The sequence below is a fragment of the Hyaena hyaena genome, unplaced genomic scaffold (assembly GCF_003009895.1).
Source record: "Hyaena hyaena isolate Hyena2069 unplaced genomic scaffold, ASM300989v1 scaffold_1262, whole genome shotgun sequence".
In the NCBI taxonomy this organism is placed as follows: domain Eukaryota; kingdom Metazoa; phylum Chordata; class Mammalia; order Carnivora; family Hyaenidae; genus Hyaena; species Hyaena hyaena.
Window position 1 is genome coordinate 214,625 of NW_024081896.1, and position 15,873 is coordinate 230,497.

Genomic DNA, 15,873 nt, shown 5'->3' on the forward strand with positions numbered 1-15,873 from the left:
GGTGTTTTATGAACCTCTAGTAGGAGATAAACTGGAGTCAAACACTTGAATAATCTATCAAAATCTGCCTCAAATTGGGGAATTGGAGTTCTTTGATTTATGTCCATCTCTCAACAACAACAATAACAGAATTAGAATCCAACGAAAGTTAATGTGACACTATTATTTATAGGCTATCCCTTGTCCTGTGAACATTGGGGCAGTGACAGAGTCACTTTTCAGTTTTGTGTCAAATTATCCCCAGTAACATAAGCTCTTATAATCCAAATGCCAAACAAAATATGACTCTGACCTCTGTCTCTCTCCACTGAGTTCTAAGCATTTTTTCTAAATAATCTGCTTACTAGCTAAGTAAATGATATACAATAATTGCCAGTGATGAGATTACTCAGTTTTTGTTTTATTATTTTCCATATAACTCAGTTATATCTGAGTCCAGATATACATTTTAAAAACTATTTAACTCCTATCAATATCAAGCGTATGCAAAAGATGATGCAAGCTGGGAATTTATGCTGGTGAAAAACCATTTATGATAGAAATGCAAAACGCAAATCATTGATTACTCAAAAAGAAATATTTAAACAACTTTAATTGTACAAGGGAAACATTTAAGGTGTTTTACTAATAATGAGGCTCAGAGGTTACCAAGTGCTAAGGACTGAATTGTGTCTCCTCCAAATACACATGTGAAGCCCTAACCCCCATATAACTATATTGGAGGTCGGGCCTTTAGGAGGTAATGAAGCTTAAATGAGGTCATAAGAGAGGAGCCCTGATACCATAGAACTGTGTCCTAAGGAGAGGAAGAGCCACCTGAGTTCTGTCTTCACCATGTCAAGATAGCAAGAAGTAAATGTCTACAAGCCAGGACGTGGGCTTTTTCCAGAAGCCTGTCTATCATGGCACTCTGATCTCAGACTTCCATCTCAAAAAACTATGAGTTTCTGTTGCTTAAGCTACCCAATCTGTGGTGTTTTGTCATGGCAGCTCTTGAAAACCAAGATACCCAGTATTGATCAGGAATTTAAGAAATTATGATATCAAGAGGAATTGTCTTCATATAATTGTCACACACAGAAATGACATCAAGAGCCAAGTGAATGAATGGGTGAAGAAGAGGTTTGTCAGTTGATAGAAACAATGGGAAGTTCCACTTAGTCAAGACGACCACACTTAAAAATCAGTACATAGAAAACCTGTGTGGGTCAAATAAAATGTGTCTTCAGCAGTTTGGGATGGGAGATGAAGGTGTCAAACCTTGGACTAGTTCTGGACTGTTCTCTAAAAATTCAGGAAGCATTACTGATTTGGAGTCTTGGAGCAAGATTTTACACGTACTTTACATTAAATTGTGACCTCTAATGACCAAACAAATTCTTTTTTTTTTTTTTTTTTAGATTGGTATTGACATAGCACTGATTTATAGATGATACAGGGTTTTTATTTAAAGCTTACAGCAGCTAATACATTGCATTTATGTAGCTGGCCAAATCAAAATATTTTACATACTATACACTAGGTTATTATAATTTGCAAGTATAATGTAACCTTTCCCCCCATTCCCACTGGCATTTCTCTTGCTCTCTTGCAAACCTTTCTAGAATGCTTAGGTACTTGGCTTGAAAACTATTGTTCTTTCCCAGACAACTGGCAGTCAAAATTTCTCCATGAGTGATATTTTAGTCATTCTGAAGGACATTTGGCCAATTAAAGGTCATTCAGTTGACTAATACTAAATTAAAAGCATTTTTAGAAATATTTAATTGCTCTCCACTTCCCTCTAAATCACCTAGATATTTGCTACTGTGATGGAGTCCTAGACCAGAAGCATCAGTAAACCTTGGGATCTTGGTAAAAATGCAGAATCTCCAGCCCCACACTAGACCTACCAAATCCAAATCTACATTTTCACAAGAACCCCCGGTGATTTGTGTGCACAATAAATTTTAAGAAGCATGGCTAGGGTTATCTATACTGAGATCAGAACATGATGTTTTTTATTGCAGAACTGCATGAAATCTATAGCACAACACTTTATGTCTTCATCTTCCAAAACCTGTTGAGGTCTCAGAAGACATGAAGGTAGGATCCTCAAATGCTGATGTTTTCATAGCAATATACTAGAAAGATCCTTGGGCATAGAACTAGAAATTCAGGTCTGGAAACAAAGATCTGCTATTTACTAACTTAGCATAAACAAATAAATTCCAAGACTACATTTGTTAATCCTTAATAATGTCTACTTTACAGGGTTTTGAAATATCAAATGTAAAATGAGTATAAGTACAGAAAACATAATATTATAAATAAACGTGAGTTGAAGAGAACATGACTGCAGGTGTGACCTGGTCAGTATCTGGCCAGAAAGTTCATAGAATATGCTTATGTCAGAACACAACATCACTTGTCCAGCTACCCAAATCCTTCCCTGGCTATAGGCTGTGTGAAATATAAATGTATAGCCGAAAGGATCATTGGATCTGTGGTCAATTGGATAATGCTACTCTCACCAAGCCATTCAGATTTAATTAAATTCATTAACCTTATTTAGTTAAAATAAAGTAGAGGAAAGACTATTCGAAAGAGCTACTGAGTTTAGGTGCTTGGTATAAAACAATTTGTTGCATCTGTAAGGTTTTTTTTTTACACATGGACATAAACCAAAGGTTCTCAAAATTTAGTACAAGATTCAATGGAGGAGCTTGATAAAAATAGATATTTTTCCTCCCTGAATTGCCAGAGATTCTTATATGCTAGGTCTAAGATATGGTGGGAACATAAATTTTTAAGAAGCTTCACAGTTGATTTTGGTGCTGACAAGCTGCAAACTATTCTTTGTGAAAAATTGTCCTAAGCCAATAAAATGAAATTGAAGGATAATTCCTTTAGTTTATCAATATCAAACACAATAATAATAATTGAAATAATCATAGCTTTATTCTGTCTTTACAGGATCTCTCTGTGATAGGTAATATGAGTACCAGTATTTTACCAATAAACAAGCTAGAAGTTTAGGTGTTACATTTGCTCATCCAGGTAGAAAATGGCAGAATCAGAATTTGGATCCAGATCTGTGTGATTCTAGAGCACAGGTTGTAAATCACTATTTTCTTTTTTTTTAATGTTTTATTTATTTCTAGGAGAGAGAGAGAGAGACAGCGTGAGCAGGGGAGGGTCAGAGAGAGAGGGAGTCGCAGACTGAAACAGGCTCCAGGCTCTGAGCTGGCAGTTAGCAAAGAGCCCGACGCTGGGCTCGAACCCTCGAACTGAGAGATCATGACCTAAGCGAAAGTCGGACGCTTAACTGACTAAGCCATCCAGGTGCCCCAGTAAATCACTATTTTCAAAGACACAGAGTTCCTACCATCCCTCTAGGTAATAAGAAATGATCAATAAGACCTGGTCCCCTTTGTAAGAGGGGTTTGGAGGATACATGAAATGAACTAAACTTCTCAGACATTTCCTCCTCATTATTGGAGATTCATTTGGGGATGGGGTTTGAGGGATAGAAGATAAGTAAGGTATAGAGGAAAGGACAGCTTGCATGAATATATAATTCCAGACAATAATATAATACTTTCTGGAGTTCCATGTGCCAATTTAGAATGTCCTGCTCAGTAATTCTACCTGGAAGCCCATGGGAAACTGTTATGTGCCAGTCTGTCCTGTGCCCATGAACTTCCTGCTTCTCCTCACCAGGCCTATTTTATTTCAGTGGTTTTCCATGTTAGTTAATGGCACCTCTGTCCACCTGGATATCTAATTCAGAAAGCCAGAGTCATTCTAATTGCTAGTTGCATCTCAGCATATATAGTAATCAGATACTTTGACCAATTGATGCCCTTTCCAGATATTTTTCTGATCTATCTGCCTTCTCCATCCACTACCCCACTGTTTAGTGCCTGTGTTACAACTTGTTTGGACTCTTCTCTTCTCAAGTGTCTGCAATCACTCTCATGCCACCCGTCTAAATCAGCAGGATGGCAGTCAAACTGTTCTTTTAAAATGAACATATCTATCTCATATATGGGAAATTCTTAATCATCTAGAGAAAAGAATAACAATCTCTTAGCTGAGGAGGAAGTATTTGTGCTTGTATATGCACAAAATACCTCTGGAAGGAAGGAGCTAACATTGGTTGCCTGTAAGAAGAACTGGGTAGTTAGTACATAGGGCCAGGAGGGAAACTCCACTACCTTACATCATTTTTGTAATTTTTAAATTTTGAACCATGTAAACATGTCAAAAATCTTAAAAAGAAATAAAAATCCCTTAGCTGGGTGAAATAGCTTGATGTCAGAGAAGTAAAAAAGAAATAAGAAATACAAGCAGTAAAAAACAAGGAAGAAAGGAAAGAAGAGAAAGATTGGATAAGTGAGAATAGAAAATGCTGATAAATGTATCTGCAGGCTGAGTATACTGCAGGTTTATTTTTAATGCTTAATTAAATGCTTTATAACAAAAATTTAAAGATAAATATAAATCCCAGCTTAACCTACAAGGCACTTATGATTTGTCCTTTGTATGTCTTTCTATCATCTGTCCCAGACCCTCTCCATGCTGCCTTCTTTCTCTCCAGGATGAAGGGCTTATGCATCTTTGAACAAAACCTCTTTCTTTCTCATCTCCATGTTTTTGCATATGCCGATTCTTTTGTTGGTAATGTCTTCCATGCATATTCTTCCATATTCTTGGGATTTAAGCTCCACACCACTTCTGCAGAGAAGCTTTTCCTGGGATTCTCCTCACCTCTTCCAAGCAGAGTTATGCCCACCCTTCTCTAAGCTTCCACATATTCAGCACTGGCTTCTATTTTAGTTCTTATCGTATGGTGGGAATCACGACACCTCTTAGAACCCAGCAACCAAGGTGCCTTTTGTAGGTTCTTGTGCTTTACAGGACTCTATGGGCCCTCTTCTGGCTACATCCTGCCCTAGGTCTGAGAGTCTGTGGGGATGACAGGGTGTGGCCAACTAAAATGTTTTTTACTCTCTTACACTCCAAGTCTTAGGACTGTGACTTTTTTTCCTCCAGACAGTTCTTTCTCTGCTCCCAGTGGATGCTGAACTCAAGAGGTGAGCAAGGTCAACAAGTGGCTGTTGGACAGATGGGTATAAAACTTGAGCAAGCAGTCTGATGTCCATATTTATACAAAGAAGGTCCCTTTCAGTGTTTGACAGAGCTAGGAGTGGAAGCGGTGCTATGATGGTCTGAAGGAGGCCTTTATCTGTACCCTTGCAAAAAAGTAGTGGTGCACTTGGCTTTAATTATTTGTGTTTTATATCTGGCTCCTCTTTAATTACTTTTCATTTTATACCTGTAAACTGAGTCTTCGTAGGACAGGAACTATTTTCTATTAATCTCTGAATCCCCAGTACTTTGGGCAATACCTAGTGTGATCCCATGGTTGGGATTTAATAAATTATAGTTGAATGAATAAATGAAGACAAATGATTCTGAAAAATTATGATGACAATTTCTTCCACTAATTCTGCCAATCCCAAAACACCATATTTTGAAGAACTAATTAATAGTAGTATTAGTTATTAATTTTATAAACTGGTACACACACACACACACACACACACACCATTTTATCCTCACACGAACTCTATGAGATAAGTACTATGTTCAACTCACCTTATGGAAGTGAAAACTCATGAAGAGTAAGTTTAAGTAAACCAAAATTTACACAAATGGTAAGAGGTGAAACTCAGATTGAAACCCAGAAACTCTGTCTTTGCATCTTGAAGACACTAAATTGGTCAAGTTGTGGTAAGACTGCATGAATTGCAAGGCATATCCTTGTCTATTTGTCCCTGTTCTTTCTAGCTTGATTTCCAGGATATGAAGCTGGTCATCCTTCTGGAAGCTGATGATCACCAGTATAAAAGCTTAAGAGGAAAAACTTGGTTTTCCAAAAAGCAGCAAGTTTTAATTTCAGGAGAAGTAAACTGTAGCTTAGATGTGCCAAAACTATTTAAGAATATAAGGATTTTGTTGTTTCTGCTGTTACTATTGGGTCTTTTTTCTCTACATTCTATTTTATCTACAAGAGAGGGGAGCTTTAGAAAAGTAAAAAATACTTGCCTTCAGGAGTAGGTGATGCTGGAGTGGGTCTGGAAGCTTGCTCTGTTGGTAATGGAGGTGGTATAGCTGGGCTTTGTCCTGTGCACACAATGCAGGAGTAGGTATTGAAAAAAAAGGATTAACAAATTTAATATCCTTGACTAAAATAGCTAGATCTATCCCCAACATGCATAATTCATAATCTGAAGTATAAATTCATATTATTATGCAATAAGAAAATTGTTATTAGGTGAGATCTTTAAGTGGATACATACACAGGTTCGGTTATCTTCAGAGCTATTTCTGAATATATTACTTTTCATAGATGTATATACAATGTTAAATATATCTACTGGACTTCATTAATGGAAAATCTACACAAAAATAAAGCAATTTATTTTCAATATGCATTTTAAATTATGGAAACTAACATCACAGAAGCTGAGAGGAGTCCTAATATAGAGAAAAATCACCATTTTTTCCATTTAACTAAAAATTGTCAAATGATATAATAAGGCAATAAAAGAAGGTTAAAATTCATGGGCCTTTTGATATTGAACAGGTACATTTTCTCCTGCCAAAGTAAATGACCTGCAGTTAAGTAAATAATGGGCCAAAGGGAAAATATATTCAGTTTTATAGAGGCTTGAAAGGCTCCCTCAAGTCTCTGGGCTTATTATGAACTGTATAAAAACCCACAATCGTTTCTGAATGCTTCCTTATCCCAAGTGATTTCTTTAATTAACCAAAACCATCCACGCCATGAACTGTAAACATTAACTAACATAGGATCCCATATGAAATGCTTGCAAAATGTTTTATCATTAATTTTCATTCCACAAATTTCTGCTGTGTGTTTCTTTTAAATCCAGGAATTGGTATGGGCATAGGAACCTTCTAAAATCTCACTGACAACTAGATATTATCGAATGTCAGCAGACCTACCTGCTTACTGGAAGTTTTCCTTTTTTAGAATTTGTCAAAATTAGTTTGCTGTGGTGAAGTGTGGATTAGCAAGGAGAGCAACTGGAGTGGCACACACACTACCTTCCATGATGGTGAGAAGGGAGGGGTCCCAGACCCACATGCCAAACAGAGGTTAGTCGCCTTCATTATAGGATTCCCTTATAGTTGTTAGACCCATCTAGGTTGATTCTTGAGCATATTCAAGCATGCATAAAAGCACATTGTTTCATGACATTCAGGCCATATACCTAGAAAAGTATCGATCCATATTATTATTAATTTTGTTTTCCTCATGAAAGCAAAAATTTGATAGAAACATATGGCAACATAACGTGATAGTTCCTCTTTCGGTGTACAAAGAAAAGATGAGCCTGGGCACTCTAAGAAAAGTTTGATCTCCATTATTTTTTCCTAGCTAACATTTATATACTGCTTAGTCTATGCTTAGAACAATCCCAATCAATTTTGATACATTAAGTCATTTAATTTTCATGAGATCCTTAGGACGTACGTGTATTTTCATTTTACAATTTAAAACCTAAAGTGAACAGGCTTTCAAGACGTTCAGCTCCTATGAAATGGAGCTGAATTTCCATGTAAGCTCCAGATTTGCGGTGCTTTACAGCCCCTTTCAGGCCAGAAAAGGGTCATCTATAAGGGGGTCCATAACTGTAAGTGGGAAACTCATTCTCTATCTACTTTGTAAATCAAAAGGATGTATACTTGTAAATATCCATTCCCAAATCTTTCTAGAGAGCTGTTCTTGAAGAAAATATTTCTAAAGTAGGCTGATGTTTTGTAGCTTTTAAATCTAGGGAGAATCTAGATTTAGGAAGGAGTCAGTTAAATGATTACAATTTAAAGTACAAGTGGCCATGAATATAAATCAATTTGTTTCTAAATACTAAGGGTTTCAGAAATAGCTTCATAGAATGATGCCTAATCAATCTTTTCATGGGTCATACTTTCATTAACAGTGGTGATGTAAAACCTCAATTTTTTAAAGTCTTGATAAGCTTTTTAGAAATTTATTTCAAAAATATATGAAATTCTTTCCAGAGGAATTATTCATGATTTATACTCCAAGATATTTTTAGATTTTCCTGGAGGAAATATGAAGTCATTACTTTATTTTAAAAACATTTTAGTGAGCCCTTATTATGCACCAATAATACCAAAAACATTAGGGGTGCCTGGGTGGCTCAGATGGTTAGGTGTCCAACTTCGGCTCAGGTCATGGTCTCGCAGTTCATAGGCTCGAGCCCCATGTTGGCTCTATGCTGACAGTTCAGAGCCTGGAGTGTGCTTCAGATTCTGTGTCTCACCCTCTCTCTCTACCCTTCTTCTGCTCGTGCTCTCTCTCTCTCAAAAATAAATAAACATTAAAATATAGTAATAATACCAACAGCATTAAACCCCAACCCTGTCTTCAAAAAGTTCTCAATAGGGGCTCCTGGGTGGCTCAGTCAGTTAAGCGTCCAACTTGGGCTCAGTTCATAATCTCTTGGTTCGTGAGTTTGAGCCCCACATCAGGCTCTGTGCTGACAGCTCAGACCCTGGAGCCTATTTCAGATTCTGTGTCTCCCCCTCCCCCTGTCCCTCCCCTGCTTGTGCTCTATCTCTCTTTCTCAAAAATAAATAAACTTTTCTAAAAGAAGAAGTTCCCAATATACTGACTAAAACAGACTTAGATCACTATAATAGATTGTAATAATACAATGTGATGATGCGAAATAATGTATACAGGGGGCATGTTGCAGAAAGATCCCTGGAGTAGATTAACTGTAAACTGCATTGAAAGACCTAAAATGAGTTTGCTGGGTAAAGAAATCAAGAGAAGAGTTTCCACACAGAGAGAATCCGGTGAAAAAACAGCCATGGATGCCAAAATCTGTAGGACTTCTAAAACAAACAAACTGGTGCCTTCTGTGGCAGAAAGTGCAATATACAGTTTATGTCTGAAATTCTCTACAACTGTAATCAACTTCATCATGCTCCCTAAAATGGGTAACTGCTACATTGTGAGGCAGTGGACACAGTGGGGAAGTAGGATCACCAAAAAAAAAAAAAAAAAAAAAAAGAAAATTGAGGATGCTTCCAGCTATGTCAGTTCTTGGCAAAATACAAAAAAAAAAAAAAAAAAAAAAAAAAAAAAAAAAAAAAAAAAAAAAAAAAAAAGAGAGAGAGAGATTGAGAAAAAGCTAGATGTCTTCCTACCTTCAGAGTGACAGTTATAAGATGTCCTGGCAGGGGAATTATCAGCTCGGAACAAATTTCTGTGGTACTAGGGAGCAGCAAAACAAATCAGATACGTCATACTAGAGCATGACACGTGACTTCAGGACTGACATGAAGGGAAATCTTTATTTTCAAAAAATGTCAGAATACTGTTGAAATCAGAGACCATTTTATTATTTTATTAGTTTAAAAAATGTTTGTTTATTTATTTTGAGAGAGATAAAGTGAGAGTGTGTGTTGGGGGAGGGAGGGGGGAGGAGGACCAGAGAGAGAGAGGAAAGGGAGAATCCCAAGCAGGATCCACCTTATTAGTGTGGAGCCCTCCTGGGTGGGGGGACCTCCACCTCACCAACCATGAGATCGCGACTTCAGCCAAAGTCAAGAGATAGATGCTTAACTGACTGAGCTACCCAAGAACTTCCAAATTTTAAATATGAACAAATACAGGGGTGCCTGGGTGGCTCAGTCAGTTAAGTGACCCACTCTTGATTTCAGCTCGGGTCATGAGCTCACAGTTGGTGAAATGGTTCTCCACTTTGGGTTGTGTGTTGACAGTGTGGAGCCTGCTTGAGATTCTCTTTTGATTTCTCTCTTTCTTTCTCTTTCTCTCTCCCCCCTCTGCCCTTCCCCCATTCCTGCTCCCTCTCTCAAAATACACAAAGTTTTAAAAAGTGAATAAATATAATATCATATAATAAATTTTGCTAATATAATGTCATATTAATAATAGAATTTTATAGTAAAAACAGTGTTGCTTAGTGTAAAGACTATATGCTGAGAATCAAATGGTGAGTGTTCATATATGTGAGAGTTTCAGCATCATCCTTTACAAACTGGGTAAACTTGAGAATCTCATGAAGTATCCAAGCCTCAGTTCAGGGCCTGTATAAAGTGAGGAAAGTTTTTAGGACTGTTATGGGGATTAAGAGATAAAGCATCTCACACATAGTAAATACTTAAAACACCAATTTTTTTCAATAATGAATTTACAATTTATATCCCATCTAATTACACAAGAGAACTTGAAACAGACTTTGAAGTAAGTAAACAAAGACATAGCAACAGATAAAATTAAACATGACAGAAATAGCAGAATTCATTTACAAGAAAGAAGCTTATAATTTTATTAGGAATATATTCCTTCAGAATTCCCGAGGATTGTTTCTCTCTAAAGGAACAATTTAGGTTGTTGAAATTTATGTTGGAACTCTAAAAGTGCCCTTCAGTTTGCAAGCTATTATCTGAAAATCTCTCTGACATTCAAACATAGTGAATTGACTTTATTTTTGTTCCTTGAGTGATTTGGGCTGGCTTATTTCCATAATACCTGAATGGCATGTTTGTAAGCTGCCAATATTTTATTGTTCCTAGTTTTTTCTCACACAAGTCAATTTGATTGTTTCTGGTTTAGTTAAATTCCACTGGGGATAGTAGACAGTGTGTATTCCTTCTAATGATCTAAGTTACCAATGTTTTCTTTATACTGCTAGAAATGATGAATGGAATTACTCAGAATCTCAAGTCAAGTAGGAGGCTATGAGCTGAATTCAGATCACATGAAGTAAAAAAACAATTCACTATACTAAAATGTAATTTGTATGGTTTCTTTATCAAAGGAGATTCCCTGTTTCTACATTTCTTACAACTGAAGGCTATCCCCTAAATCTTGAAACAAATGCTGAGGAGATGTTTTCCTCTAATGCCTGACAGATAGTTAATTCCCTAGGCCTCTATTGCATTCTTCTGAAGATACTAAGTATATTCAGAAGATCATAAATTCTTTGAAAGGCTTCTGGACTGCCAACAATGAATGGAGGTAGATTCTGAGATGGCGATGGTGTGATTCCACTGAATGACCATTGAGTTAAAGTTCATTTACATTAAAAAATGCAATGTATAAAATAATTACAAATTCCTATCCCAAATTGTCCTTTCAATTCCAGGAAAATCATTTGGGAATCTATGACTAATGGTCAAGTGAAGAGATCTGAATTTAGTAAGAAAATGATGGTCAAGTTTGTGAAAGCAGTAACATTAATTGTGTATGCTGCACAAGGTTCCTAGACTGACTATCTATGTAACATGCAGAATATCATTTTTAAAGTGTGGAATTGAACAAATAGTAAAATTGAACAAAAACATGGTTTTATATTTTAGGCTGAGAAGTGATTGTGCTAGTGTCCTTTATTTTAAAATGAGGAAATAGGGGTGCCTGGGTGGCTCAGTTGGTTAAGCATCCGACTTCAGCTCAGGTCATGATCTCATGGTTCGTGGGTTCGAGCCCCGCGTGGGGCTCTGTGCTGACAGCTAGCTCAGAGGCTGGAGCCTACTTTGGATTCTTTGTCTCCCTCTCTCTCTGACCCTCCCCTGTTCAAGCTGTCTCTCTCTCTCTCTCTCTCTCTCTGTCTGTCTCTCAGAAATAAATAAAAACATAAAAAAAATAAAATAAAATGGGGAAATCTTGATCTTCAAGTTTCCCTACTGAGTGTCTTTCTCCTGCCATGTAGTTTGGAGAGGGGAAAAGAAGGATTTGGGTGCCACCCACTCTTCTCTTTCCCTCCTCATCCCTTAAAACAAAAATAAAACATTTTAGACCCGACATATAATAATCCCAAGTTTGTGAATTTGCCTAAGAAATGACGACCTCATCAATAAAAGAACTACCTGAAGAGGTTCCGGAGTTCATATGAAATGGATGGATCATGGAGGTGTTTATTCCAATACAGGCATCTTTATACCTCCCACCCTTGAATTGCTAAATTCTACAGAGCTACTTTCCATCCCTTGTACTCAGTTGAGTGGACGGGGCACTCATTAAACAGACAATTATCATTTAACTTAGGTCTCAGTGATTTCAAGGTAAAATGGAAACCATAATCTCTGCTCCAGCTCATTGTTGTGAGTGTTCATGGGCAAATGAAATCACTGAGGGACCACAGTGAAGATAGAGAAATGCCTTGTTGTTACGGAGTTTATGTTAGAGATGGAGGGAGATAGGAATAAACAAGCAAGACATATAATTTCAGATCTCAGAAATGTAGGGACATCAACATACAGTGATGAGGCAGATAACACCTAGGGGAAAGAGATCATGCCAAAATGGACAGAAAAGGAAGAAGAGGGGCCACCAGTAAGCACCATTCCACTAGGCTATGAAGCTTTGTGTAGATTAGAAAAATTTGTCTTCTGAGTATATGCAGTTGATGGTGGTAAGACTGGTCAGGAAAATTTGCTTATTGCAAAATTAAGAGGCAGCTTTCTCCTGGGCAGTTGCAGCTCCAGTCCAGGGCATGCTGTCTTGGGTGGGGGAATCAGAGTAGGAGGAGGCCTCTGTTAACAACTGAACAAATGCATGGCCTAGGAAGTGGCCCTTTCTCTAAGGGGAACACGTCTGAGCTCTGACTTGAATACAAAGGAGTAAGCCTGGGGAAGGTCTATGATAAAAGGATTCTTGAGAGGGTAGAGAAGTACAAAAAGCCTAAGCTAGGGACCAGCCTGGCTTGATTCAAGGTCATTGATGATGGAAAACAGAGACAAGCTCATATCAGACCATTCTAGGCAGTTCCAGTGAGTATGGATTTGTCCTAAGGACAATGGTAGGCTTTTGAAGGGCTTTAGTATAGCATGTAGGCTTTTATAAGATTACTGGCTGCTGTGTGAACCAAAACAATGTTTGTAGGGAAAAGGATATGAGAGGCAGCAAGAGATCAGGTGTAGACTATTGAAATAACTCAGGTGAGGAAAGTGACTTGGGCTTGGACTAGGTGGGTTGAGGTGGAGACTCAATCATTCATGCAACAAGTTATTTATTGAATGCCTACTGAGTACCAGGCACTGCTGTAGGCTGTGGAGTTATAGAAGTGAACAACAGAGACAGAGAAGTGAACAACAGAGAGCTCCTATTTCATGGAGCTGAGATTCCAGTGGGCAGAGACAAAAATAGTAACTAAATAAGTAAAATGGAAATAAGTATGCTATTAAAAATGTATCAAGAAAGAGTAACAAGAAATGCTATTTGGAATAATGTGTGGCATTTGTAAGTATATGATCAATGAAAACCATAGAAATAAGAGGTAAGTGGATGGATTCAGAGTAAATGTTTACATAAACCCAGCAGGACTATTAAATGGATTTAATGTAAGAAGTGAGGGGAAAAAATCATTTGACTTGAGCTTCTGGGAACAACTGAGAACACCCAGATAAGGGCAAGGAATTTTCCATTTACCCAGCGAGGTGCTGTTTATGAACTGCTTAGTCATTGTTGTCACTTGGATTATGCAGTTTTTAATTTTGCCAGAGGTCTTACATAGAAGACACTGAAGTAGAAGCCATAGTTACTTTATTAGATTATTCCAATAATATATCATATTGATAATTAATTTACAAGTTTTTTGTTATGATTTAAAAAAGTTTTCAGCAAATGGATTATTTAGTATAAATTGGCTACACAACCCTCTTATAAGAGTTTTAAAACACCAAAAGCTTTAACTTCTTAGATCAAAGAACCTCCTCCAGGCCAAAATGTTTCTAGTGGAAAGGTTTCTTTGCATCATGATAAAAAGCTTCCCTAATATTTCCATGTGTTATATATTTGCATATTCACTTTGATGGAAAGCATGGAATAGTAGTCAAATGCATATTTTATACATTCTTTTGATTAAAAATGATAAAGGTAATATTAGTGTTTTTTACTCTTCATCTCCAATTTATGAAGTAGAAATAATTTTCCATGGAACAGTCAACCAAAGAAAGGAAACAAGTTTGATTTGAGATTATATCATTGTTCCATTTATTCTTACACCTCAATTAAGACAAAATACCTCATGTTTGGGACCTAATGAAAATAGAGGCACAGAATCATCATCATAGAGTTTTGGGGTATAGGAGAGACCTTTGAAATCAGCTATTCAAACACCCTGATTTTTCAGATGGAAAAAAAATGGTCCCTGGAAGGATAGATGGCCTAACAAAATCATACATTTAGAGCAGGTCCAGTGTAAGATTAAGGTTTTTCCATTCTATTTTATTTTTCTATTTATTTAATATCTATTTGGAAAACCAAGATATATGCCAATTATCTTATCTATTATCATCAATGATTAAGAACCCTTGAAAGATCTAAAAGTGTTTAGATCATACTATAAAGAGTTTTACAGTTTTCTTCGGTGCTCATGTTTTGTTTCACCTTAATTAGATGCTGAATTGACCCCCAAGTGGCCCATCAAAAAGGTTCCCTACTTAAAGATCAATCTCTTTGTTACCTGACCTCATTTCCGCAATTCTAGATACCCTTTCAACTGGGAGACTTTTAACATTTTCAGAATTCCTGTTTCTTTACTTTTCTTAATTTCTTCTAGCTATCTGTACCATATGTCTTTCAAATTCACAACAAATCATATTTGCACACAAGGTAAACTAAGGGACAGACAGTAAAGATGGAAGAAAGAGACAGATAGGTAAAATGAATATGTTTTTCTTTTAATGAAAAGGCCTAACTAGGGGGAAAAGAGATTAATGAGGCAAATTAGATAGACTGCCATCACAATTAAAAGAAATAAAAATAAAAAACTTAGAATGCACTCATGCACTTACAATGCAAATCTCCCACTTGCCATCTAATCAAATATTTCTGGGATTGCAAATTCTCAGTGATGACATGGCCTAAAACATGGCTTATTCTAGTTATTCCTCAGAACGTGGCCATTTTATCTCCTCCCTTGACTCTCTTCCACACACTCCCCTCATATGCTCCTAGAGCACCCAGGATGCACTTTATCTTCTGAGCCTCAGTGCACTGATGTTTATGTACAACTCTGGGCTTAAGCTCCCCCTTTTGTAAAAAAAAAAAAAAAAAAAAAAATTAATGTTTATTTTTGAGAGAGAGAGAGAGAGAGAAAGATAGTGGGAGGGGTGCATAGAGAGGGAGACACAGAATCTGAAGCAGGCTCCAGGCTCCAAGCTATTAGCAAAGAACCTGATCTGGGGCTCAAACCCACAGACCACGAGATCATGACCTTAGCCCAAGTCGGTCGCTTCACTGACTGAGCCACCCAGGTGCCCCATTACCCCTGCCCCCTGTCTTTTATTAATCTTTACTAAACTGTGAACAACTTGAGGACAAAATCTGCAACAGCACTATATACTTGTGAAAGGAAATGAATAATTAACGGAGAAAGCGAATGACTAACTGAATGAGTGAATCAGTGAAGGCTGCTAGATGCTACTCTGTCACACTGTTTCTAGAATGTTTGCATGTGAATAGACTGAATTGTAGGTATTTTTATAGTTTTTGATAGAGTATAAATACTTCCATCAAAAAATGAAATTTTATTTACTTATTCATTCATTCATTCATTCATTCATTCATTCATTTTAATCATTTATGGTTCCAGACCAAAGCATTCACTCTCTGTGAGAATTTTTACCTATTTACGAATAGAACTACAATCTTGCTATGAAAGTGAAAAATTAATATGTTTGTCCAGGACTGGTGGGAAAAAGTGAGCCAAAGTCCAAAATGAAGAAAGGTAGCGTCATTAAATAGTTCAATCAAGATAAAACACATGCAATATATTTTGAATATCTATAGGTCCCCTC

General features: G+C 36.9%; 1 protein-coding gene across 1 annotated transcript in view; it reads right to left on the reverse strand.

Annotated features, from left to right (window-relative positions):
* The window catches only part of TRDN (triadin), a 307,272-nt gene that overhangs the window by 202,633 nt on the left and 88,766 nt on the right, over positions 1-15,873 (reverse strand). The window contains exon 10 of the mRNA XM_039223086.1: positions 6,090-6,171. Within this exon, the coding sequence (XP_039079017.1) occupies positions 6,090-6,171 (82 nt within the window). The remainder of the gene's footprint in view (positions 1-6,089; positions 6,172-15,873) is intronic.